The sequence below is a fragment of the Nerophis ophidion genome, linkage group LG01 (genome assembly GCF_033978795.1).
Source record: "Nerophis ophidion isolate RoL-2023_Sa linkage group LG01, RoL_Noph_v1.0, whole genome shotgun sequence".
Classification (NCBI taxonomy): Eukaryota; Metazoa; Chordata; class Actinopteri; order Syngnathiformes; family Syngnathidae; genus Nerophis; species Nerophis ophidion.
In genome coordinates this window covers 12,363,898-12,391,158 of record NC_084611.1, presented here as the reverse complement: position 1 = coordinate 12,391,158, position 27,261 = coordinate 12,363,898, and the positions used below count along the sequence as shown (strand labels likewise).

General features: G+C 35.7%; 1 protein-coding gene and 1 non-coding gene across 2 annotated transcripts in view; one reads left to right on the top strand and one right to left on the bottom strand.

Moving 5' to 3' along the window:
* Nucleotides 1-792: 792 nt before the first annotated feature.
* On the bottom strand, nucleotides 793-864 carry trnae-cuc (transfer RNA glutamic acid (anticodon CUC)). Its single transcript has one exon. It is a non-coding gene; the product is annotated as a tRNA-Glu (tRNA).
* A 434-nt stretch (nucleotides 865-1,298) lies between these two features.
* Nucleotides 1,299-27,261, top strand: part of LOC133550135 (early estrogen-induced gene 1 protein-like) — a 40,026-nt gene continuing 14,063 nt past the window's right edge. Inside the window, exons 1-4 of the mRNA XM_061896232.1 lie at nucleotides 1,299-1,450; nucleotides 1,566-1,761; nucleotides 22,913-23,033; nucleotides 26,579-26,608. Coding sequence (XP_061752216.1) covers nucleotides 1,619-1,761; nucleotides 22,913-23,033; nucleotides 26,579-26,608 — 294 coding nt within the window. The 5' untranslated portion in view covers nucleotides 1,299-1,450; nucleotides 1,566-1,618. The remainder of the gene's footprint in view (nucleotides 1,451-1,565; nucleotides 1,762-22,912; nucleotides 23,034-26,578; nucleotides 26,609-27,261) is intronic.

Here is a 27,261-nt window from a genome sequence, read left to right as displayed (position 1 = left end):
ATTCATACTTTATATCAATCTGTTACCACCCAGTATTGCCTTCTTCACACTTGATATCAACATTTTACCACCCATTATTGTCTTCTTCACACTTGATATCAACATTTCACCACCCAGTATTGTCTTCTTCACACTTGATATCGTCATTTTACCGCTCAGTATCCCATAATCACACTTGATATCAACATATTACCGCCCAGTATCGTCATATTCACACTTGATATCAGGATGTTACTGCCCAGTTTCACCATATTCACACTTGAAAGCAACATGCTACCATCCAGTATCGTCATATTCATTCACACTTGATATCAACATTTTACCATCCATTATTGTCTTCTTCACACTTGATATCAACATTTTACCACCCAGTATTGTCTTCTTCACACTTGATATCGTCATTTTACCACTCATTATCCCCATAATCACACTTGATATCAACATATTACCGCCCAGTATTGTCATATTCACACTTGATATCAACATGTTACTGCCCAGTTTCACCATATTCACACTTGAAAGCAACATGCTACCATCCAGTATCGTCATATTCACACTTGATAAGATGTTACCACCCAGTATCACCTCATCCATACTTGATATCAACATGCTGACACCCAGCATTGCCGTCTTCACACTTGATATTAACATGCTACCACCCAGTATCGTCGTTTGGTTTTACATTTACCGTAATTGACTAAGGTAAGATTCGGGATTTTTTTCTGTGAAATACCGTAAAAGTGTTTCATATCCAACAAATGGTAAACAATTGGAATTTATTTTAAAAGGAAGTTCCCTGACCGGGAATCGAACCCGGGCCGCGGCGGTGAGAGCGCCGAATCCTAACCACTAGACCACCAGGGACACGATTAGATGCATGCAAATTGGTTTACTTATAGTAAAGCCTGAGTGTTAGTGGGACGTGTCTAAAGCAGTATGGTAGAAAACACAAGCATGAGTTCAAATGCTTCAACTTGTCGTTAATGTTTGAAGCTGCATGTGATTTATTTTTGTCGTTTTAGAAAGTTGCCAAATGAGCACCTACACATATCTACCGCCTGAGGACGCTGTTTCACCACTTGGAGGCCGCCGGTAAAGACGACTAAATCAAGTCAGCATGACTCACAGCAACCATGTCATTTCTTTTTAAAATATAAAACAAAGGTGATTCGACAAATGAAACGACTTCGAGGATAAGTCGACACGAAGACAACCTGGTGCTTGAATGATCGATGATGTTTCATTGTTGGCGTTAAAAACGAGCACATTAAAGCGTACTGCGTTTTTAACACTCTTACCTTAACGCTCTTACTTTGAAAAGAGATAAAGCGGAAGTTGTTTGTTGTGCTTAGCGAGCTTGATGCTTGTTGAGTCTTGTCCGGAGAGAAAAAAAAGTCTTATTTTGTGTCATTTTCTCTGACGGACCAAGCGGCGGCCGCGATGTCTCCAGGTGGCTCTTCTTCCCTTCTTCCCTTCTTCTCTTCTTCTCTTCTCTTCTTCTCGGCTACAACAAAGTTCAACAAGTGGCTGTTCTCGACCCACCAGCAACTTTGATTTGTTCGCAGATTCCTGCGTCGAGAAGAAGTCGAGGTGAAACAAGAGTCCGCGCACAACAACGATGGCGTTCTTCGCGAAAAAGAAGAAATTCAAGTTCCAGACTCATCTGACGCTGGAGGAGCTGAGCGCGGTTCCGTTCGTCAACGGAGTCCTCTTCTGTAAAGTCCGCCTGCTGGACGGAGACTTTACGGCCACGTCCTCCAGGTCAGACCCCGACTCAACATGCTAACCTAAACATGCTATCTAAACATGCTAAACATTCATTTTTGTTCCAACACAACACCAATCAACACTCTATCAGTTTATTTCCCATTTATTTCCCAACTTGTTCAAGACCAGTTCAAGACCAGTTCAAGACTTGTTTGTTCAGATCTTCCTCGGTATCACATGTTGGCACCAGGTACCATATTTACTCTTGATATCCACATGTTTGCAACTGATACCATAATGTTAGCACATGGTATCATACTTAATATCAAGATGTCAGCACGTGGAATCACACTTGATAACAACATGCTGGTGCCAGGTATCACACTTGATATCGACATGCTTGGACCTGGTATTATACTTGATATCAACATACCAGCACCTGGTATCATACTTGATAACAACATGCCAGCACCTGTAACCATAATTGGTATCAACATGCTGGCACCTGGTATCATACTTGATATCAACATGCTGCCCCTTGGTAATATACTTGATAATATGCCAGCACCTGGTATCATACTTAATATCAACATGCTAGCACCTGGTATTATGCTTGATATCAATATTCCAGCACCTGGTATCATACTTTATATCAATACAACACAACAATTTTATTTTAATTTTTTTATTTTTATTTATTTATTTATTTTTTTCCCCCCCTTGGGCTAAGTCTGCACCCCCACTCCAGGGCCCAGGCTAAAACCGATTTTTTTTAAAAAAAAATTTTTAAATTTTATTTTAATCTTCTATTCTTTTCTCCCATACCCCCCCTGTTTACCTGTATGTCGTCTTTTTTGTAAGGGGTCAGCGATCCTGTTCTGTCTCCCTGTAATGTTTGTCTGATCTTGAATGGGATTGTGCTGAAAATTGTAATTTTCCTGAAGGAACTTTCCTGACGGAATAAATAAAGTACTATCTAATCTAATCTATCTAATCTAATATTCCAGCACCTGGTATCATACTTGCTATATACATGCTAGCCCCTGGTATCATACTTGATATCAATATTCCAGCACCTGGTATCATACTTGATATCAATATTCCAGCACCTGGTATCATACTTGATATCGACATGCCTGAACCTGGTATCATACTTGACACCAACATGCCGGCACCTGGAATCATACTTGATAACAACTTGCCGGTACCTGGTATCATACCTGATATCAACATGCCAGCACCTGGTATCATACTTGATATCAACATGCTGGCACCTGGTATCGTACTTAATATCAATATACTGGCACCTAGTATCACACTTGATAGCAACGTGCGGGCATTTTGTATCATAATTGATATCAACATGCTAGCACCTGGTATCATACTTGATATCAACATCCAGGCACTTAGTACCATACTTGATATTAATATTACAGCACCTGGTATCATACTTGATATCAACATGCCAGCACCTGGTAACACACTTGATATCAACATGCTAGCACCTGATAATATACTTGATATCGACATGCCAGCACCTGGTATCAGACTTGATAACATGCCAGCACCTGGAATCAGACTTGATAACAACATGCTGGCACCTAGTATCATACTTGATAACATCATGCTCACACCTGGTATCATACTTGATATCAACATGCTGGCACCTGGTATAATACTTGATATTAACATGCTAGCACCTGGTATCATACATGGTATCAACATCCGGACACTTGGTATCATACTTGATATTAACATTCCAGCACCCGGTATCACACTTGATGTCAACATGCCGGGACCCGGTATCAGACTTGATAACATGCCAGCACCTGGAATCAGACTTGATAACAACATGCTGGCACTTACTATCATACTTGATATCATCATGCTCGCACCTGGTATCATACTTGATATCAACATGCTAGCACCTGGTATCATACTTGATATCAACATGCTGGCACCTGGTATCCTACTTGAGTGCAACATGCGGGCATTTGGTATCATACTTGATATTAACATGCTAGCACCTGGTATCATACATGGTATCAACATCCGGACACTTGGTATCATACTAGATATTAGTATTCCAGCACCTGGTATCACACTTGATGTCAACATGCTGGCACCTGGTATCATACTTAATATCAACATGCTGGCACCTGGTATCATACCTGATTGCAACATGCGGGCATTTGGTATCATATTTGATATCAACATGCTAGCACATGGTATCATACATGGTATCAACATCCGGACACCTGGTATCATACTTAATAATAATATTCCAGCACATGGTATTACACTTATCAAAATGCTGGGACCTAGTTCCATACTTAATATCAACATGTCAGCACCTGGTATCACACTTGATATCAACATGCCAGCATCTGATATCATACTTGATATCAACATACCTGCACCTGATATCAAACTTGATATCAACATGGCAGGACCTGATATCATACTTGATATCAATATTCTGCACCTGTTGTCATACTTGATGTCGGCATGCCAGAACCTGGTATCACACTTGATATCAACATGCTAGCACGTGGTATCATACATGGTATCAACATCCGGACACCTGGTATCATACTTAATAATAATATTCCAGCACATGGTATTACACTTATCAAAATGCTGGGACCTAGTTCCATACTTAATATCAACATGCCAGCACCTGGTATCACACTTGATATCAACATGCCAGCATCTGATATCATACTTGATATCAACATACCTGCACCTGATATCAAACTTGATATCAACATGGCAGGACCTGATATCATACTTGATATCAATATTCTGCACCTGGTATCATACTTGATATCGGCATGCCAGAACCTGGTATCACACTTGATATCAACATGCCAGCATCTGATATCATACTTGATATCAACATACCTGCACCTGGTATCATACTTGATATCAACATACCTGCACCTGATATCACACTTGATAGCAACATGTTTGCACTTGCTATCTTTTGATATCAATACGTTTGCGCCTGCTATCTTTTGATATCAACATGTTTGCACCTGCTATCTTTTGATAGCAACATGTTTGGACCTGCTATCTTTTGATATCAACATGTTTGCACCTGATATCTGTTGATATCAACACATTTGCACCTGATATATTTTGATATCAACACATTTGCACCTAGTACCTTTTGATATCAACCCATTTGCACCTGCTCTCCATTGATATCAACACGTTTACATCTGTTATCTTTTGATATCAACACATTTACACCTGCTATCTTTTGATATCAACACATTTTCACCTGCTATCTTTTGATATCAACACGTTTGCATCTGCTATCTTTTGATATCAATGTTTGCACCTGCTATCTTTTGATATCAACATGTTTATACCTGCTATTTTTTGATAGCAACACATTTGCATATGGTATCTCTTGATATCAACACGTTTGCACCTACTCTCCCTTGATATCAGAATGTTTGCAAATGCTATCTTTCAATATCAACACCTTTACACCTGCTATTTTGTGTGTGTGTGTGTGTGTGTGTGTGTGTCGATATCAAGGGATGGCAGGTGCAAACATGTTGGTATCAGAAGTATTACAAATATTCAGTAACAAGCGTGTCCGCATCATTCCTCTTCAGCCCAACTTCATTCATTTGAGACCAGTAGGTGTCACCAAAAAACCAATGATCACTCCACTTCAACTTAAAGACAGCATAAGTTTACAAAACACACGTTGTGTGAGCGTTCCAAAGTTGGATGTATAATTATTGTTCTTCTTCCTCCATGGAAGTATTTTTCCAAGCTAAATCTTCTTTCCCTTCCCCCGACCACTCATAGGTTATTCTTACATAACCACCTCCTTATCATCTGCAGGCCTCTCGCTCTCTCTCTCTCTCTCTCGCTCTCTCGCTCTCTCTCTCGCTCTCTCTGGTGTCTGGCACTGATTAGTGTTATGTGACATGTGACAATCCATGTCTTTGTATGTGAAGCCCCGCCCACACAAACCATGTGACCCGGTGGTTCCTACTCTTTCCCGCCACAAATAGCCGAAACAAACACGTTGATATCAAGTTTAGCCATGGTAGTAGTACCAGGTGCTAACATGATATCATTTCATGCCAGGTGTAGACATGTTGATATCATGTGATGCCAGGTGTTAACATGTTGATATCATGTGATGCCAGTAGAAACATGTTGATATCAAGTTTAAACATGTTGATGCCAGGTGCTAACATGTTGATATCATGTGATGCCAGGTGCTAACATGTTGATATCATGTGATGCTAGTATAAACATGTTGATATCAAGATTAAACTTTTTGATGCCAGGTGCTAACATGTTGATATCATGTGCTAACATGTTGATATCATGTGATTCCATGTGCTAACATGTTGATCTCCTGTGATACCAGGTGCTAACAGGTTGATATCATGTGATGCCAGGTGTTAACATGTTGATATCATGTGATGCCAGGTGTTAACATGTTGATATCATGTGATGCCAGTAGAAACATGTTGATATCAAGTTTAAACATGTTGATGCCAGGTGCTAACATGTTGATATCATGTGATGCTAGTATAAACATGTTGATACCAAGATTAAACTTTTTGATGCCAGGTGCTAACATGTTGATATCATGTGATTCCAGGTGCTAAAATGTTGATATTATGTGACGCCAGGTGCCAACAAGTTGATATCATGTGATGCCAGTGTAAACATGTTGATATCCATTTTAAACATGGAGATACCAGGTGCTAACATTATCTGATGGGATGTGCTAACATGATTGTATCCAGTTTGAACATGGTGATATCAGGTGCTGAGATGTTGATATCATGTGATGCCAGTACAAACATGTTGATATCAAGTTTAAACATGGTGATGCCAGGTGCTAACATCTTGATATCCAGTTTAAACATGGTGATGCCAAGTGCTAACATCTTGATATCATGTGATTCTAGGTGCTAACATGTTGATATCACGTGATGTCAGTATAAACACGTTGATATCAAGTTTAAACATGGTGATGCCAGGTGCTAACAAGTTGATATCATGTGATGCCAAAATAAAAATGTTGATATCCATTTTAAACATGGTGATACCAGGTGCTAACATCATCTGATGGGATGTGCTAACATGTTGGTATCCAGTTTGAACACGGTGATATCAGGTGCTGAGATATTGATATCATGTGATGCCAGTACAAACATGTTGATATCAAGTTTAAACATGGTGATGCCAGGTGCTAACACGTTGATATCAAGTTGAAACATGGTGATGCCAGGTGCTAACACGTTGATATCAAGTTGAAACATGGTGATGCCAGGTGCTCACATGTGATTCCAGGTGCTAACATGTTGATATCACGTGATGCCAGTATAAACACGTTGATATCAAGTTTAAGCATGGTGATGCCAGGTGCTAAATGTTATCATGTGATGCCAGGTGCTAACATGTTGATATCATGTGATGCTAGTATAAACATGTTGATATCAAGTTGAAACTTGTTGATGCCAGGTGCTAACATGTTGATATGATGTGTTGCCAGTATAAACATGTTGATATCAAGTTGAAACTTGTTGATGCCAGGTGCTAACATGTTGATATCATGTGATGCCAGGTGCTCATATGTTGATATTATGTGATGGCAGTATAAACATGTTGATAACTAGTTTAAACTTGTTGATGCCAGGTGATAACATGTTGATATCATGTGATGCCACTGTAAACATGTTGATATCAAGTTTAAACATGGTGATGCCAGGTGCTAACACGTTGATATCAAGTTGAAACATGGTGATGCCAGGTGCTAACATGTTGATATCACGTGATGCCAGGTGCTAAATGTTATCATGTGATGCCAGGTGCTAACATGTTGATATCATGTGATGCCAGGTGCTAACATGTTGATATCATGTGATGCTAGTATAAACATGTTGATATCAAAATTAAACTTGTTGATGCCAGGTGCTAGCATGTTGATATGATGTGATGCCAGTATAAACATGTTGATATCAAGTTGAAACTTGTTGATGCCAGGTGCTAACACGTTGATATCAAGTTGAAACATGGTGATGCCAGGTGCTAACATGTTGATATCACGTGATGCCAGGTGCTAAATGTTATCATGTGATGCCAGGTGCTAACATGTTGATATCATGTGATGCCAGGTGCTAACATGTTGATATCATGTGATGCTAGTATAAACATGTTGATATCAAAATTAAACTTGTTGATGCCAGGTGCTAGCATGTTGATATGATGTGATGCCAGTATAAACATGTTGATATCAAGTTGAAACTTGTTGATGCCAGGTGCTAACATGTTGATATCATGTGATGCCAGGTGCTAACATGTTGATATTATGTGATGGCAGTATAAACATGTTGATAACTAATTTAAACTTGTTGATGCCAGGTGCTAACATGTTGATATCATGTTATGCCAGGTGCTAACATGTTGATATCAAGTTTAAACATGGTGATGCCAGGTGATAACATGTTGATATCATGTGATGCCAGTGTAAACATGTTGATATCAAGTTTAAACATGGTGATGCCAGGTGCTAACATGTTGATATCATGTAATGCCAGTATAAACATGTTGATATCAAGTTTAAACATGGTGATGCCAGGTGCTAACATGTTGATATCATGTGATGCCAGGTGCTAACATGTTGATATCATTTGATGCCAGGTGCTAACATGTTGATATCATGTGATTCCAGGTACTAAAATGTTGATATCATGTGACGCCAGGTGCCAATAAGTTGATATCATGTGATGCCAGTATAAACATGTTGATATCCATTTTAAACATGGTGATACCAGGTGCTAACATTATCTGATGGGAGGTGCTAACATGTTGGTATCCAGTTTGAACACGGTGATATCAAGTGCTGAGATGTTGATATCATGTGATGCCAGTATAAACATGTTGATATCAAGTTGAAACATGGTGATGCCAGGTGCTAACATGTGATTCCAGGTGCTAACATGTTGATTTCATGTGATGCCAGTATAAACACGTTGATATCAAGTTTAAACATGGTGATTCCAGGTGCTAAATGTTATCATGTGATGCCAGGTGCTAACATGTTGATATCATGTGATGCTAGTATAAACATGTTGATATCAAAATTAAACTTGTTTATGCCAGGTGCTAGCATGTTGATATGATGTGATGCCATTATAAACATGTTGATATGAAGTTTATACATGATGATGCCAGGTGCTAACATGTTGATATCATGTGATGCCAGGTGCTAACATGTTGATATCAAGTTTAAACATGGTCATGCTAGGTCCTAACATGTTGATATCATGTGATGCAAGTAAAAACATGTTGATATCAAGTTTAAACATGGTGATGCCAGGTCCTAACATGTTGATATCATGTGATGCCAGTATAAACATGTTGATATCAAGTTTAAACACGGGGATGCCAGATGCTAACATGTTGATATCATGTGATGCCAGGGGCTAACATGTTGATATTATGTGATGCCAGTATAAACATGTTGATAACAAGTTTAAACTTGTTGTTGCCAGGTGCTAACATGTTGATATTCAGTTTGAACACGGTGATATCAGGTGATGCCGAGTGCTAACATGTTGATATCATGTGATGCATGTACAAACATGTTGATATCAAGTTTAAACATGGTGATTCCAGGTCCTAACATGTTGATATCATGTGATGCCAGTATAAACATGTTGATATCAAGTTTAAACATGGTGATGCCCGGTGCTAACATGTTGATATCATGTGATGCCAGTACAAACATGTTGATATCAAGTTTAAACATGGTGATGCCAGATTCTAACATGTTGATATCATTTGATGCCAGGTGGTAACATGTTGATATCATGTGATGCTAGTACAAACATGTTGATATCAAGATTAAACTTGTTTATGCCAGCTGCTAACATGTTGATATCATGTGATGCATTCATAAACATGTCGATATCAAGTTTAAACATGGTGATGCCAGGTGCTAAAATGTTGATATCATGTGATGCCAGTGTAAACATGTTGATATCAAGTTTAAACATGGTGATGCCAGGTGTTAACATGTTGATATTATGTGATGCCAGGTGCTAACATGTTAATATTATGTAATGCCAGGTGCAGACATATTGATATCATGTGATGCCAGGTGCCAACATGTTGATATCATGTGATGCCAGCTTCAAACATGTTGATATTATGTAATGCCAGGTGCAGACATGTTGATATCATGTGATGCCAGGTGCCAACATGTTGATATCATGTGATGCAAGGTTCAAACATGTTGATATTATGTAATGCCAGGTGCAGACATATTGATATCATGTGATGCCAGGCGCCAACATGTTGGTATCATGTGATGCCAGCTTCAAACATGTTGATATTATGTAATGCCAGGTGCAGACATGTTGATAACATGTGATGCCAGGTGCCAACATGTTGATATCATGTGATGCAAGGTTCAAACATGTTGATATTATGTAATGCCAGGTGCAGACAAGTTGATATCATGTGATACCAGTGTAAACATGTTGATATCAAGTTTAAACATGGCGATGCCAGGTGCTAACATGTTGATATCATGTGATGCCAGTATAAACATGTTGATATCATGTGATGCCAGTGTAAACATGTTGATATCAAGTTTAAACATGGTGATGCCAGGTGTTAACATGTTGATTTCATGTGAGGTCAGGTGCCAACATGTTGATATCATGTGATGCCAGTGTAAACATGTTGATATCATGTGATTCCAGGTGCTAACATTTTGATATCAAGTTTATGTTACTGTCTGCATCTCAACCGGTCAGCCGCCACTCCCGCCGCTTGTCGTGTTGTTGTTGCCGTGGCGACCCTGAGAGGAGTTGTTGTGCTGGTCACGAAGCGTGGCGGCGGTGTGGCGGCCATGATGGCGCCTAAAAGAACGATGCAGAGGAGGAAGTGAGCACACGTTGTGGATGAGAGGTTAGCTTGGATCAGCCACCTTTAAACAGCTGCTTCCTGTTTTCTTCTTGCTTGTCACCTTATTTGCATATTTTGTGTGTGTGCGTGTGTTTGTGCGCGTGTGTGTGTGTGTGCGCGCGTGTGTGTATGTGCGTGTGCGCGTGTGTGTCTTGATTGAAACAAGATGAATTATTTTGGTTCCTGTGGGGAAAAACACTGATGTTTCTGTCATCTGTAGAACAGAAGGCGTGTCGGGGCTTCCTGTAGCTACAAAATAAAAGCTTTTCAAGTCAGTCCTTTTTCTATAAATAAAAGCTGACCAGTTGACTTCAGCACCATCTTGGAAGTACGCTAATTTGTCCTATGTTAGCATGCTAACGTTTTATGCTAGCATTTGTAAAAATGTTATGCTACTTTTTGTAATGTTATTATGTTAAAATTAGCATGCTAACATTGTATATTTTAATTTTAGCTAATTTTATTATTTTTAAACCTTAAAAATCCTGGCTTAAGATATTTTGCGCCATCTTAAAAGGATTTTATTTTATCCTATATTAGCATGTTAACATTCTACGGTAGCATTTTTGACAATTTTATTGGTATAAACTTCAAAATCATGGCCTTCGATACTTTGCACCATCTTAGAAGTCTGCAAACTATCTCTGTCATCATGCTAAAGTTAGCATGCTAACATTTTATATTAGAATTTTAGCTAATTTTATTCCTTTAAACCTAAAAATCCTGCCTTATGATACTTTGCGCCATCTTAAAAGGATGTTATTATGTCTTATATTAGCATGCTAACATTTACTCTATCATTTTTGACAATTTTATTGGTATAAACTTAAAAATCATGGCCTTCGATACTTGGCGCCATCTTAGAAGTCTGCAAACTATCACTATGTCATCATGCTAACATTAGCATGCTAACATTTTATGATAGAATTTTAGCTAATTTTATTATCCATCCATCCATCCATTTCCTACCGCTTATTCCCTTTTGGGGTCGCGGGGGGCGCTGGCGCCTATCTCAGCTACAATCGGGCGGAAGGCGGGGTACACCCTGGACAAGTCGCCACCTCATCACTTATTCTAAAGCTAAAAATCTTGGCTTAAGATGCTTTGGGCCATCTTAAAATGATGTTTTTTTTTAATTGTATATTAGTATGCTAACATTTGACGCTAGCATTTTTGACAATTTTATTGGTATAAACTTCAAAATCATGGCCTTCGATACTTGGCACCATCTTAGAAGTCTGCAAACTATCACTGTCATCATGCTAACGTTGGCATGCTAACATTTTATGATAGAATTTTAGCAAATTTTATTCCTTTAAACCTAAAAATCCTGGCTTATGATACTTTGCGCCATCTTAAAAGGATGTTATTTTGTCCTATATTTGCATGCTAACATTTTACACTAGTATTTTTGACAATTTTATTGGTATAAACTTCAAAATCCTGGCCTTCAATACTTGGCGCCATCTTAGAAGTCTGCAAACTATCACTATGTCATCATGCTAATGTTCGCATGCTAACATTTTATTATTGAAGTTTAGCTAATTTTATTATTTTAAAGCCAAAAATCCTGGCTTAAGTTGCTTTGGGCCATCTTAAAAGGATGTTTTTTTTTAATCGTATATTAGCATGCTAACATTTTACGCTAGCATTTTTGACAATTTTATTGGTATAAACCTCAAAATCATGGCCTTCGATACTTGGCACCATTTTAGAAGTCTGCGAACTATCACTGTCATCATGATAACGTAAGCGTGCTAACATTTTCCATCCATCCATCCATTTTCTACCGCTTATTCCCTTTCGGGGTCGCGGGGGGCGCTGGCGCCTATCTCAGCTACAATCGGGCGGAAGGCAGGGTACACCCTGGACAAGTCGCCACCTCATCGCAGGGCCAACACAGATAGACAGACAACATTCACACTCACATTCACACACTAGGGCCAATTTAGTGTTGCCAATCAACCTATCCCCAGGTGCATGTCTTTGTGATAGAATTTTAGCTAATTTTATTCCTTTATACCTAAAAATTCTGGCTTATGATACTTTGCGCCATCTTAAAAGGATGTTATTTTATCCTATATTAGCATGCTAACATTTTACGCGAGCATTAATTACAATTTTATTGGTATGAACTTAAAAATCATGGCCTTCGATACTTGGCGCCATCTTAGAAGTCTGCAAACTATCACTATGTCCTCATGCTAATGTTCGCATGCTAACATTTTATTATTGAATTTTAGCTAATTTTATTATTCTAAAGCCAAAAATCCTGGCTTAAGATGCTTTGGGCCATCTTAAAAGGATGTTTTTTTTATTATATGTTAGCATAATAACATTTTACGCTACCATTTTTGACAATTTTATTGGTATAAACTTCAAAATCATGGCCTTCGATACTTTGCACCATTTTAGAAGTCTGCAAACTATCACTGTCATCATGATAACGTAAGCGTGCTAACATTTTATGATAGAATTTTAGTTAATTTTATTCTTTTAAACCTAAAAATTCGGGCTTATGATACTTTGCGCCATCTTAAAAGGATGTTATTTTATCCTATATTAGCATGCTAACATTTTACGCTAGCATTAATTACAATTTTATTGGTATGAACTTAAAAATCATGGCCTTCGATACTTTGCGCCCTCTTAGAAGTCTGCCAACTATCACTATGTCATCATGCTAACGTTAGCATGTTAACATATTAGACTACAATTTTTGCAAATTCTATTCGTTTAATGGCTTGGGATACTTGGCGCGATATTAAAAGTATGCTACTTTTTCTCATGTTATTGTGTTAACATTAGCGTGCTAACATTACCATGCTTGCGTTTTATGCTAGCATTTCAGTGAATTGTCTGAGTTTCAACCTCAATATCATGACTTGTGATATTTTAAACCAGGGGTCACCAACCTTTTTGAAACCAAGAGCTACTTCTTGGGTACTGATTAATGCGAAGGGCTACCAGTTTGATACACACTTTAAAAAATTGCCAGAAATAGCCAATTTGGTCAATTTACCTTTAATAAATACCGTATTTCCTTGAATTGCCGCAGGGCATATAGTGTGCGCCTGCCTTGAATTACTGCCGGGCCAAACTCGCTTTCCAAAATAATTAGCGCATGCTTAGTATTACCGCCTGGTGAAACTCGTGACGTCACGAGTGACACTTCCCCTGTCATCATTTTCAAAATGGAGGAGGCTGATTTCAATACCGGTAATTTGAAATCGCATAAAGGGAAGAAGATTAAGAGCTATTCAGTAGGATTTAAGGTCCATGCTTACATCAAACTCCAATTTTTACTGCATACCTTTGGTAAGTGCCGGAGTGAGAAGAGGTTTTAAAATAATTAGCGCATGCTTACATTTACCGCATGCCTTTGGTAAGCGTAGGAGTGAGAAGAGGTTTTAAATTAATTAGCGCCCTCGGCGCCAATTCAAGGAAATACGGTAAATATATATATATATATATATATATATATATATATATATATATATATATATATATATATATATAAAAATGGGTATTTCTGTCTGTCATTCCATCGTACTTTTTTTTTCCTTTAACGTAAAGTTTTTTGTAGAGAATAAATGCTGAAAAAAACACTTAATTGAACGGTTTAAAAGAAGAGAAAACAGGAAAAAAAATGAAACTTAAATTTTGAAACATAGTTTATCTTCAATTTCGACTCTTTAAAATTAAAAATTCTACCGAAAAAAATCTTTTTGAAAACATTTTAAAAATAATTTATGGAACATCATTAGTAATTTTTCCTGATTTAAGATTAATTTTAGAATTTTGATTATATGTTTTAAACAGGTTAAAATCCAATCTGCACTTTGTTAGAATATATAACAAATTGGACCAAGCTGTTTCTAACAAAGACAAATCATTAATTTTCTAGGTTTTCCGGAACAAAAATTTTAAAAGAAATTCAAAAGACTTTGAAATAAGATTTAAATTTGATTGTAAAGATTTTCAAGATTAGCCAGAATAATTTTTTTGAATTTTAATCGTAATAAGTTTGAAGAAAGTTTTCACAAATATTCTTTGTTGAAAAAACTGAAGCTAAAATGAAGAATTTATTTAAAATGTATTTATTATTCTTTACAATACAAAAAGAAATATTTACTTGAAAATTTATTTAAATGATCAGGAAAGAGAAGGAAGGAATTTAAAAGGTAAAAAGCTATATATGTTTAAAAATCTTAAAATCCTTCTTAATTTTGTATTTTTTCTCTAAAATTGTCTTTCTGAAAGTTATAAGAAGCAAAGTAAAAAAATAAATGAATTCATTTAAACAAGTGAAGACCAAGTCTTTAAAATATTTTCTTGGATTTTCAAATTCTATTTGAGTTTTGTCTCTATTGGAATTCAAAATGTCGAGCAAAGCGAGACCACCTTGCTAGTAAATAAATAAAATTAAAAAAATAGAGGCAGCTCACTGGTAAGTGCTGCTATTTGAGCTATTTTTAGAATCGGCCAGCGGGCTACTCATCTTGGTGACCCCTGTTTTAAACCATAATAAAAGTATGCTACTTTTTCTTATTTTGTCATGGTAAAATTAGCATGCTAAAATTTTATGATAGAATGTTTGCTCATTTTATTCTTTTAAACCTAAAAATCCTGGCTTATGATACTTTTCGCCATCTTAGAAGTATGTTAACTTATCCTATATTAGCATGCTAATTATAGCAGGCTAACATTTTATACTAGCAGTTTAGCAAATTGTATTTGTTCAAACCTAAATATTACGGCCAGTAAAACTTGGCACCACATTAAAAGTATGCTACTTTTTCTTTTGTTATCGTGCTAACATTACCATGCTAACGTTTCATGCTAGCATTTTAGCAAATTGTCGTAGTTTAAACCTAAATATCATGGCTTGTGATACTTTGAACCATGATAAAAGCATGATACTTTTTATTATGTTATCCTGCTAACATTAGCATGCTAACATTACCATGTCAATGTTTAATGCTAGCGTTTTAGCGAATGGTCTTAGTTTTAACCTAAATATCACGGCTTGTGATACTTTAAACCATAATAAGAGTACGATCCTTTTTCTTATGTTATCATGCTAACATTAGCATGTTAGCTTTTTGTGTTAAAATTTTAGCAAATTGTATTTGTTTAAATTTGAATATCATTGCTCTTGATACTTTAAATGATATTAAAAATGTTCTACTTTTTCTTACGTTAGCATTTTGACATTAGCGGCGTTTTATGCTAGCATTTTAGCACATTGACTTCCCGACCAAACATTTTATGTTTCTCTTTTGTTGACCCATGAAGAGCTTGTGTTGGCAAGGTGATCCAAAGTCTTCCTCAGCACTCGGCGTATCTCGGTGGGCCGGCCCGGGGGATGACTGACTTTTAGACCCTCACCACGGACCTTCTCGAACTTTGTTAACCTTTTATAGCAACGGGAGAGCGTCACACCGCCAGATCGCCATGGAGACCCCACAAAGCGACTGCTGCTCAGGAATGTTCCTCCTAACAAATGGACAACTTCCCCGATAAGAGCTGCCCTTTCGCTACGCTTGCTTCCACCTTAGAAGTACACTCATTTTTCCTGCTATCATGCTAACATTAGCACGCTAACATTTTATATCAGTGTTTGAGCTTATTTTATTGTTTTTAACCAAAACAAAAAAATCACATGATACATGGCACCTTATTAGTGTCACGGGGCCACGGCTCGATTGATACCGGGCCACAGAAGAATTTTTTAATTAATTATTTTTTTCATTTAAATTTTTTTTTTAAAAATTAAACCCACATAAAAAACACAAAATACACTTACAATTAGTGCACCAACCCAAAAAACTTCCCTTTTTCATGACAAAAAACTCCCTTTTTCAAGACAAAGAAAAAAATTAAAATTGAAAAAATAAATAACATAAAATATTTTTTTCATATTGGGCGCTACCTAATAGGGATGTCAACTTAAAAAAATGTTGGCTATAAATACTTGGCGCTATCATAGAAGTATGGTTTGTATTAGCAGGCCCACATTAGCATGCTAACGTTTTCTGCTAGCATTTTTTGCCAATTTTTTTCCCCATTTAAACCTAAAAATTATGGTTTTTGATACTTGGCACTACCTTATAGGTATGCCAACTTATCCCGTATTAGCATGCTGACATTTTATACTAGCATTTAGCCAATTTGAGTAATTTAAACTGATAAAATATGGTTTTTGATACTTGGCGCTACCAAATAGGTATGCCAACTTATGCCATATAAGCATGCTAACATTTTATGCGTGTATTTTTGCCAATTTTATCCATACAAACATACTGAATACTTGGCAAATTCTTAAAAATACGCAAACTTATTCTATGACCTCATGCTAACATCAGCATGGTAATGTTTGATGCTAGCATTTTAACAATTTTTTAGTTTATACCTAAAAAAAACTATGTTTTTTGATACTTGGCGCTACCTCATAAGTATGCTAACATATCCCGTGTTAGCATGCTAGCATTTTATGCTAGCATTTTCGCCAGTTTTATTCATTTAAACCTACTCGATACTTGGCGAATTATTAGAAATACGCAGACTTGTTCTATGACATCATGCTAACGTCAGCATGGTAATGTATGATGGTAGCATTTTAGCTAATTTTATTAGATTATACCTAAAATAAAATACAACTTTTTTTTTTTAATATTTGGCGCTACTTTTTAGGTATGTTAACTTATCCTGTATAAGCAAGCTAACATTTTTTTTATAGTATTTTTGCCAATTTAAAAAAAATCATGGCTATTAATCCTTGGCGCTATCATATTTGTATGAAGATATTAGCAGTCCAACATTAGTGTGCTAATATTTTATGCTGGCATTTTAGCAAATTTTATTCGTTTGAACCTAAATCATTGCTTTTTTATACTTGCCACCTTCTTGGATGTATGTTAAATGTTCTTATGTCATCATGCTAACATTTGTTTGCTAATGTTTTATATCAGTGTTTTAGCAAATGTTATTAATTTAAACAAAAACAAAAATAATGACCTTTGTTACATGGCGCCATATTAGGATCATGCTAAATTATCCTACATTAACATTTTATGTATTTGCATGCTAACAATTTCTGCTAGCATTTTTGCCCAAAAATTTTTCCCCAGTTAAACCTAAAAATTGTTTTTTCTCTATACTTGGCGCTACCTTCTAAAGGTATGCCAACTTATTTCGTATTAGCATGCTAACATTTAATGCTAGCATTTTTGCCAGTTTTATTCATTTAAACCTACTCGATAATTGGCAAATTCTTAGAAATACGCAAACTTGTTCTATAACATCATGCTAGCGTCAGCATGAAAATGTTTGATGCTAGCATTTTAGTACATTTTTTTTTGTTTATACCTAAATAAAACTATGTTTTTTGATACTTGGCGATACTTTCTAGGTATGCCAACTTATCCGATATAAGCATGCTAACATTTTATGCTAGCATTTTTGCCAATTTCATTCATTTAAACCTCCTTGGCAAATTCTTACAAATACGCAAACATGTTCCATCACATCATGCTAACGTCAGCATGGTAATGTTTGATGTTAGCATTTTAGCAATTTTTTTTAGTTTAAACCTAAAAAACAAAAACAAAAAAAGAAAAAACAAAACAAAACACCAACAAAAACAAATCATGGCTATTAATACTGGGCGTTATCATAGAAGTATGGTGTATATATTAGCATGCCAGCATTAGCATGCTAATGTTATATGCTACCATTTTAGCAAATTTCATTAATTTAAACTTAAATCTTTGCTTTTTTATACTTGCCACCATGCTATCATTTTATGCTATCAATTTTGCCATTTTTTTCCCCATTTAAACCTAAAAATTATGTTTTTTAAAGCTTGGCGCTACCTTATAGGTATGCCAACTTATCCTGTATTAGCATGCTAACATTTTATGCTAGAATGTTTGCCAATTTTAATCATTTAAACCTACTGGATACTTGGCGACTTCTTAGAAATACGCAAACTTGTTGTATGACATCATGCTAACGTCAGCATGGCAGTGTTTGATGCTAACATTTTAGCTCATTTTATTAGATTATACCTAAAAAACATTAAAAAAATAAAAAAATCATGGCTATTAATACTTGGTGCTATCATAGATGTATGGTATATATTAGCAATCCATAATTAGCATGCTAACATTTTATGCTAGCATTCTAGCAAATGTTATTATTTTAAACCTAAATCATTGCTTTTTTTTATACTTGCCACCTTCTTGGATGTATGTTAAATGTTATTTTGTCATCATGCTAACATTAGCATGCTAATGTTTTATATCAGTGTTTTAGCTAATTTTATTATTAATACCAAAAAAAAAGAATCATGACTTTTGTTACATAGCACCATATTAGAAACATGCAAAATTATCCTATGTTAACATTTTATGTATTTCCATGCTAACATTTAATGGTAGCATTTTTTTTTTTTTTGGTGATTATTCGATATCATTAGCATCAGCATAATCAGTTGTGGTGCATTTAAGGTGCATGGGAGAGACAACAAAGTGAGTGCAAAAACATGAAAAGCCGGAGTTAAGCTTTTATATTGGCTGCAGTTTGACTCTGGAACGGATCATTTCTGTATTGCAACGGGAACAACTGAGGCGAGTTAGCGAGTGCGAGCTAACAGAGCTTCCTTGTAGAGCACACAATGGCAGCCGTGGGGGGAGGGGAGGGGCGTGAGCAGCAACAGTTACTGTGTGCGTGCGCATGCGTGTGCGTGTGTGTGTTTAAGAGCTTAGTTTCCCAGCCATGTTCAGCCTTTAAACTGCAAGGACCAAAGCGGTTGCCGTGGAGACGGGCCGCCTATCATGGGATGGAAGTGGGAGTGACACGTGTGCGTTTTCTCTTCCTGTCATGTGACTGACTGCGCATAGACTCTTCAACAAGTTAGCATATTGATACCAGGTGCTGACATGTTGATATCATGCGATGGCAGTTACAAACACTTTGATATCAGGTTTGAACATGTTGATACCAGGTGCTAAACATTTTGATATCATGCGATGGCAGTTACAAACACTTTGATATCAAGTTAAAACATGTTAATACTGGGTGCTGACAAAAGTAATGTGATGCAATGTCAGTTACAAACATGTTAATAGTTGGATCATAGTGATACTAGGTGAAAACAAGCTGATAGCATGTGATGCCAGTCTCAAACATGTTGATATCAAGTTGGATCATAGGGATACTAGGTGCTAACAAGTTGATATGCGATCCCAGGTACACTATGTTAATATCAAGTTGAATCAAAGTGATACTATGTGAAAACAAAAACAAGTTGATATCATGTGATGCCGGTCATTAATAAGTTGATATCAAGTTGTATATCAGCGATACTATGTGAAAACAAGTTGATATCACGTGATGCCAGTCACAAATAAGTTGATATCAAGTTGGATCTTAGTGTTACTATGTGAAAACAAGTTGATATCATGTGATGCCAGTCACAAACAAGTTGAATCATGGTGATACTAAGTGAAAACAAGCTGATATCGTGTGATGCCAGTCACAAACAAGTTGATATCAAGTTGGATCATGGTGATACTAAGTGAAAACAATCTGATAGCATGTGATGCCAGTCACAAACAAGTTGATATCAAGTTTGATCATGGTGATACTAAGTGAAAACAAGCTGATAGCATGTGATGCCGGTCACAAACAAGTTGATATCAAGTTGGATCTTTTAATATGTGAAAACAAGTTGATATCATGTGATGCCAGTCACAAACAAGTTGATATCAAGTTGGATCATGGTGATACTAAGTAAAAACAAGCTGATAGCATGTGATGCCGGTCACAAACAAGTTGATATCAAGTTGGATCTTAGTAATACTATGTGAAAACAAGTTGATATCATGTGATGCCAGTCACAAACGAGTTGATATCAAGTTGGATCTTTTACTATGTGAAAACAAGTTGATATCATGTGATGCCAGTCACAAAAAAGTTGATATCAAGTTGGATCATGGTGATACTAAGTGAAAACAAGTTGAAATCATGTGATGCCAGTCACAATCAAGTTGATATCAAGTTGGATGACAGTGATACTATGTGAAAACAAGTTGATATCATGTGATGCCAGTCACAAACAAGTTGATATCAAGTTGGATCTTAGTGATACTAGGCGCTAACAAGTTGATATCATGTGATGCCAGTCACAAGTTGATATCAAGTTGGATCTTAGTGATACTAGGTGCTAGAAAGTTGATATCATGCGATGCCAGGTACACTATGTTAATATCAAGTTGAATCATAGTGATACCATGTGAAAACAAGTTGATATCATGTGATGCCAGTCACGAACATGTTGATATCAAGTTGGATCTTAGTGATACTATGTGAAAACAAGTTGATATCATGTGATGCCAGTCACAAACAAGTTGATATCAAATTGGATCATATTGACACTAGGTGTTAACATGTTTACATTATGTGATATCAGTCACAAACAAGTTGATATCAAGTTTAAACATGTTGATATTGGGCGCTAACTAAAGTAGTATGATGCAATGTCAGTTGCAAACATGTTGATATCAAGTTGGATTATGGTGATACTAGGTGAAAACAAGCTGATATCATGTGATACCCGTCACAAACACGTTGATATCAAATTGGATCACAGTGATACTAGGTGAAAACAAGTTGATATCATGTGATGCCAGTCACAAACAAGAGCATATCAAGTTGGAGCATAGTAATACTAGGGGCTAACAAGTTGATATCATTTGATGACAGTCACAAACATGTTTATCAAGTTGGGTCATAGTGATACTAGGTGAAAACAAGTTGATATGTGATGCCAGTCACAGACAAGTTGATATCAAGTTGGATCATAGTAATAATGGGTGCTAACAAGTTGATATCATGTGATACCAGTCACAACATGTTGATATCTAGTTGGATTATGGTGATACTAGATGCTAACAAGTTGATAGCATGTGATGTCAGTCACAAACATGTTATCTAGTTGGATCATGGTGATACTAGATGCAAACAAGCTGATATCATGTGATGCCAGTCAAACAAGTTGTTCTCAAGTTGGATCATAGTGATACTATGTGAAAACAAGTTGATATCATGTGATGCCAGTCACAAACATGTTAATATCAAGTTGGATCATAGTGATACTAGGTGCAAACAAGCTAATATCATGTGATGCCAGTCACAAACATGTTAATATCAAGTTGGATCATAGTGATACTAGGTGCAAACAAGCTAATATCATGTGATGCCAGTCACAAACATGTTGATACCAAGTTGGATAATAGGGATACTAGGTGCAAAGAAGCTGATATCATGTGATGCCAGTTACAAACTTGTTTATCAAGTTGGATCATAGTGATACTAGGTGAACACAAGTTGATATCATGTGATTCCAGTCACAAACATGTTGATATCAAGTTAGATCATAGAGATACGAGGTTAAAACAAGTTGATATCATGTGATGCCATTCACAAACATGTTGATATCAAGTTGGATCATAGTGATACTAGGTGAAAACAAGTTGATATCATGTGATGCCAGTCACAAACATGTTGATATCAAGTTAGATCATAGAGATACTAAGTGAAAACAAGCTGATAGCATGAGATGCCAGTCACAAACAAGTTGATATCAAGTTAGATCATAGTGATACTAGGTGAAAACAAGCTGATAGCATTAGATGCCAGTCACATACATGTTGATATCAAGACTATAATAGTTAACAACAAAAACTATAATATATAAATAACTGTTGTAGCACAAAGGAATGGGACACGTTTGGGGAGATGCTGACTAGGTGGGGGACTGTTATGAATAATTACACCGTAATTACACTTTAATAACATAAAAACTATAACAATGTTGAAACCGTAACAGACAAATAACTGTTGCAACACAGAAGGTGGGCGGCCATCTTCACACAGGTTTTTCTTTGCGGTCACAAACAAAGTTTTTGTGTGTATTATTTACGCAGCGACACCACAGGCAAACACTTCCTGATTATGTTTCCATGACGACCCCTTGGGGACGTCACCTTTTTTGTTCTCCGAAACAAACCTTCTCGCCATCGTTATGGCACCGGTTGCCGGGCAACGGCTGTGGATAAACAAACTCAAACAATGTTGTGTTTCCTCAGTGTGACGACGAAATAACGTTTGCATGTTCTTGTGTGCAGACAGGAGGTCCAGGAGATGAATAATAACGTTTCAATGTTCTTGTACACAGACAGGAGGTCCGGGAGAACTGCGTGCGCTGGAGGAAGAGGTTCTCCTTCGTGTCCAAGATGAGCGCCAACCCACACACGGGAGTGCTGGACCCTTCCGTGTGCAGAGTGTCTGTCAGGAAGGTAAAAACATTCTTTGTCACACCAGCTGATGGACGGTCCCATCATAAGGAGTTTATTTACCTGTGGCGCTCCCCCCACAAATACATGAGTGGTTACATTCATTCAAATATATATGTACTGCATATATTTTAGACCCATAATATTACAATACATTTTTTGTTAGCATTCTTTACAAACCATTTTTGGTCAAAATAAATACTTGAATATCAGATTTTGCATGAAACTATAATGAAAATAGATTTGATGGTAAATGTACAAAGTATATTACTGTCAATTGAAAAAACTACTGTCGTTTTTTGTATGTTTTTTTTTTTTTTTACCACACTTGTTTTTATGGCGTGTTTCTGGAAATGGAAACACAACAAGCTACCACTTTACCTCCAGTGGTACCATTTTTAAATTTTACTGTAATATTTCATCTCCTGATGATTGAGGGAACCCCTCATGAAACAGATCTGTAGAGATGAAGTAGTCTTGTGATTTTTTCCCACACCTACATATATATATCTATATATATATATCTGTATGTATGTATGTATGTGTGTATGTATGTGTATATATATATATATATATATATATTATATATATATATATATATATATATATATAATATTTTACAGTAAAATTCTGGTGACTAAGCTGCCATTTTTTCCATAAAAATGTTTTTTTTTACATTTAACTGTAATACGCTGTAAAAAAAAACAACAACAGCAAAAAAGAAAACACAGTGTGTTGTACGGCAAAATCCTAGTGACTAAGCTGCCATTTTAAAAAAAAGAAAACAATGTTTATTTTACAGTAACATTCTGGTGACTAAGCTGTCTTTTTTCTCCCATTAAATATAGTGGTACTGTTTTTCCATTTTAAATGTTATTATGATGTGTATTTATAGAAAAAAAAATAAATGAATAAATAAATATATATATTTATATATATATATATATATATATATATATATATATAACAGTAATATTCTGGTGACTAAGCTGTCATTTTTCTGTAAACATTTTTTTTTTAATTTTACTGTAATATGTAGAAAAAAATCAAAAAAGAAAACACTGTATATTTTACAGTAAAACCTGGTGACTAAGCTGTATTTCCCCCCGTAAAAAAACAGTGATACTGTTTTTCATTGTACTGTAATAATTTGTGTATGTATAAAACATTTTTTATTTTACAGTCAAATTCTGGTGACTAAGCTGCCGTTTTCCCCATAAAAAACAATAGCACTGTTTTTCCTATTTACTGTAATATTTTGTGTATAGATAATAGATAAAACATTTTTTATTTTACAGTCAGACTAAATTGCCATTTTTCCCATTAAAAAAACAGTTTTTTTTTTCATTTTACTGTAATATGCTGTAAAAAACAACAGCAAAAAAGAAAACACAGTATATTTTACAGTAAAATTCTGGTAACTAAGATGCCATTTTTTCCGTAAAAAACAGTGCTACTCTCTTTCATTTTACTGTAATATGTTGAAAAAATTTAAAAATAAAGTATATTTTACAGTACAATTCTGTTGACTAAGCTGCCCTTATTCCTATTAAAAAACGTTGGCACTGTTTATAAATGTATACTTAATTACCTGTTGTTTAAAAACACTACATATTTTACAGTAAAATTCTGGTGACTAAGCTGCCATGTTTTCCCCATAAAAGAACAGTGCTACTGTTTTCCCATTTTATTGTAATATGTTGTACATAAAAAGTATATTGTTCGGTAAAATTTTGGTGACTGAGCTGCCATTTTGTCCGTAAAAAACATTGGTGCTCTTTTTCCCATTCTATAGTAATATGTTGAAAAAAGGTATATTTTACAGTACAATTCTGGTGACTAAGCTGCCATTTCCCCCGTAAAAAACAGTTTTTTTTTTTAAATTTTACTGTAATACTCTGTAAAAAAAAAAAAAAAAAAAAACAACAGCAAAAAAGAAAACACAGTATATTTTAAGGTAAAATTTGGGTGACTAAGCTGCAATTTCCCCCCGTAAAAAAACAGTGGTATTGTTTCCGTTTTACTGTAATATGTTGTAAAAAGAAGTATATTTTACAGTAAAATTCTGGTGACAAAGCTGCCATTATTTCCGTAAAAAAATATTAGTACAGTTTTTCCATTTTATTGTAATATGTTGTATATAAAAAGTATATTTTACAGTAAAATTCTGGCGACTAAGCTGCCATTTTTCCCCGTAAAAAACAGTGCTACTGTTTTTCCATTTTACTGTGAGATGATGAAAAAAAAAAAAAGTATATTTTACAGTAAAATTCTGGGGACTAAGCTGTCATTTTTCCTATTAAAATAACATGGGCACAGTTTTTAAATGTATAATTAATTACATGTTGTTTAGAAACAACATTTTGGTTTGTTTAAACCTAAACATAATGGTTTCTAAAACTCTATGCGGTCACAAGTCAACTGTTAGCATACTTGTGGGAACGTTAGCATGTTAACGTCTCTTATATTAGCAGGCTAACGTTAACATGCTAAAGTTTTTTTGCTAGCTTTTTAGATAATTTGTACAATTTAACCTAAAGAATTCTGGTTTTTGATACTTGCCGCCATCTTGGAAGTATGCTAACGTCTGTTATGTTAGCATGCAAACAGTTAATGCCGAAGTTTTAGGAATCATGATTTTTAGGTTGAAACATTCAAAATCAGCACAAAACCTAGCATGAAACGTTAGCATGTTACGCCACGCAACAGGCCCATAAAAAAAAATAATCGCAGCAGGCCCAAAAAAATAATACTAATCACAGCAGGCCCATAAAAAACAATAATCTCACCAGGCCCATAATCATATAATAATCGCAGCAGGCCCATAAAATTAAACCAGTAAAATTCTGATGAGTAAGCTGTCATTTTTCTGTAAAAAAAAAAAACATTGGTACTCAATTTTCCCATTTTACTGTGATATGTTGTAAAAATAAGTATATTTTACGGTAAAACTCTGATGACTAAGCTGCCATTTTTTCTGTAAAAAAACAATTGGTACTGTTTTTCCATGTATCGTGAGATGTTTAAAAAACTGCATATTTTACAGTAAAATTCTGGTGACTGAGTTGCTGTTTTTTTTTTTTACTGTAAAATCTAAAAAATGTTTTGTTTGGAGTGTACCTAAAAATATTAATTTTAATTTTTCAGTATCAACTTAACCCGGTCAAAATTTTGGATTACATTTTTTTTTTTTTTTCAAGCAAATTGATAGACATCAAATTTTATAACAATGTTAGTTATTTTTTTGTTTTGTATTTATATATAAAAGTTGATTTTCAAGGCAAAAACTGATTTTCAAGTTAAAAACAGATTTTCAAGTTAAAAACTGATTTTCAATGTAAAAAGTGATTTTCAAGGTAAAAGTTGATTTTCAGTGTAAAAACTGATTTTCAAGATAAAAGTTGATTTTCAGTGTAAAAACTGATTTTCAAGATAAAAGTTGATTTTCAAAGCAAAGACTGATTTTCAAGTACATGAAAATATGGTCCAAACTAGTGCTTCAAACAAAGAGATGCATTTTAAAAACTTTTTGCTGTTTTCCCCTGCAGGAGCAGAAAGGAGGCAAAGCATACACGAAGGTAAGCCCCTCCCCCTGCGTCACATGACCACAACCACGCAACACTTCCTTTTTTATTTTTTTTTTATTGTTGTTGTTCCTAAGCTGGGACTAAATTTAGCCGATTTCCCTCCTTGGAAGTCCACTTCCTGGCAGGCTCACCTATTTAAAAACAGCTTCTGGGAAAAAAATAAAAACCCTTCAACTGAAGAATGGCATCCTTTCACTGCAGAGTTCATCTCAAATTAGGACTGGGTGATAAAACCGTATCGAGACATATCCCCATAGACACGTCATCGATAGCAATAATAAAAAAAAAAAGTCTGGCCATTTTAACACCTCCAAATTTGTTAATAAAACCAAACAATCACACTACTTACAATATAAACACTTTGTAGGGCGCAACATAACACATTCAGCTTCCTGGAAGAAATGCATTTCCTGGTTAGACAACATACCATCGATAGCCAAAACCAGGGGTTCTTAACCTTCTTGACCTTGGGGCCCAACTTTGCCACTACAGAAGGGCCCGGGGCCCTGCTCTATTATCATCTTGGAAGTATGCTAATGTCTCTTACGTTAGCATGCTAACATTTTATGTTGTGCTAATTTTGAATGTTTAAACCTAAACATAATGGTTTCTAAAACTTTATGCGGTCACATGTCAACTGTTAG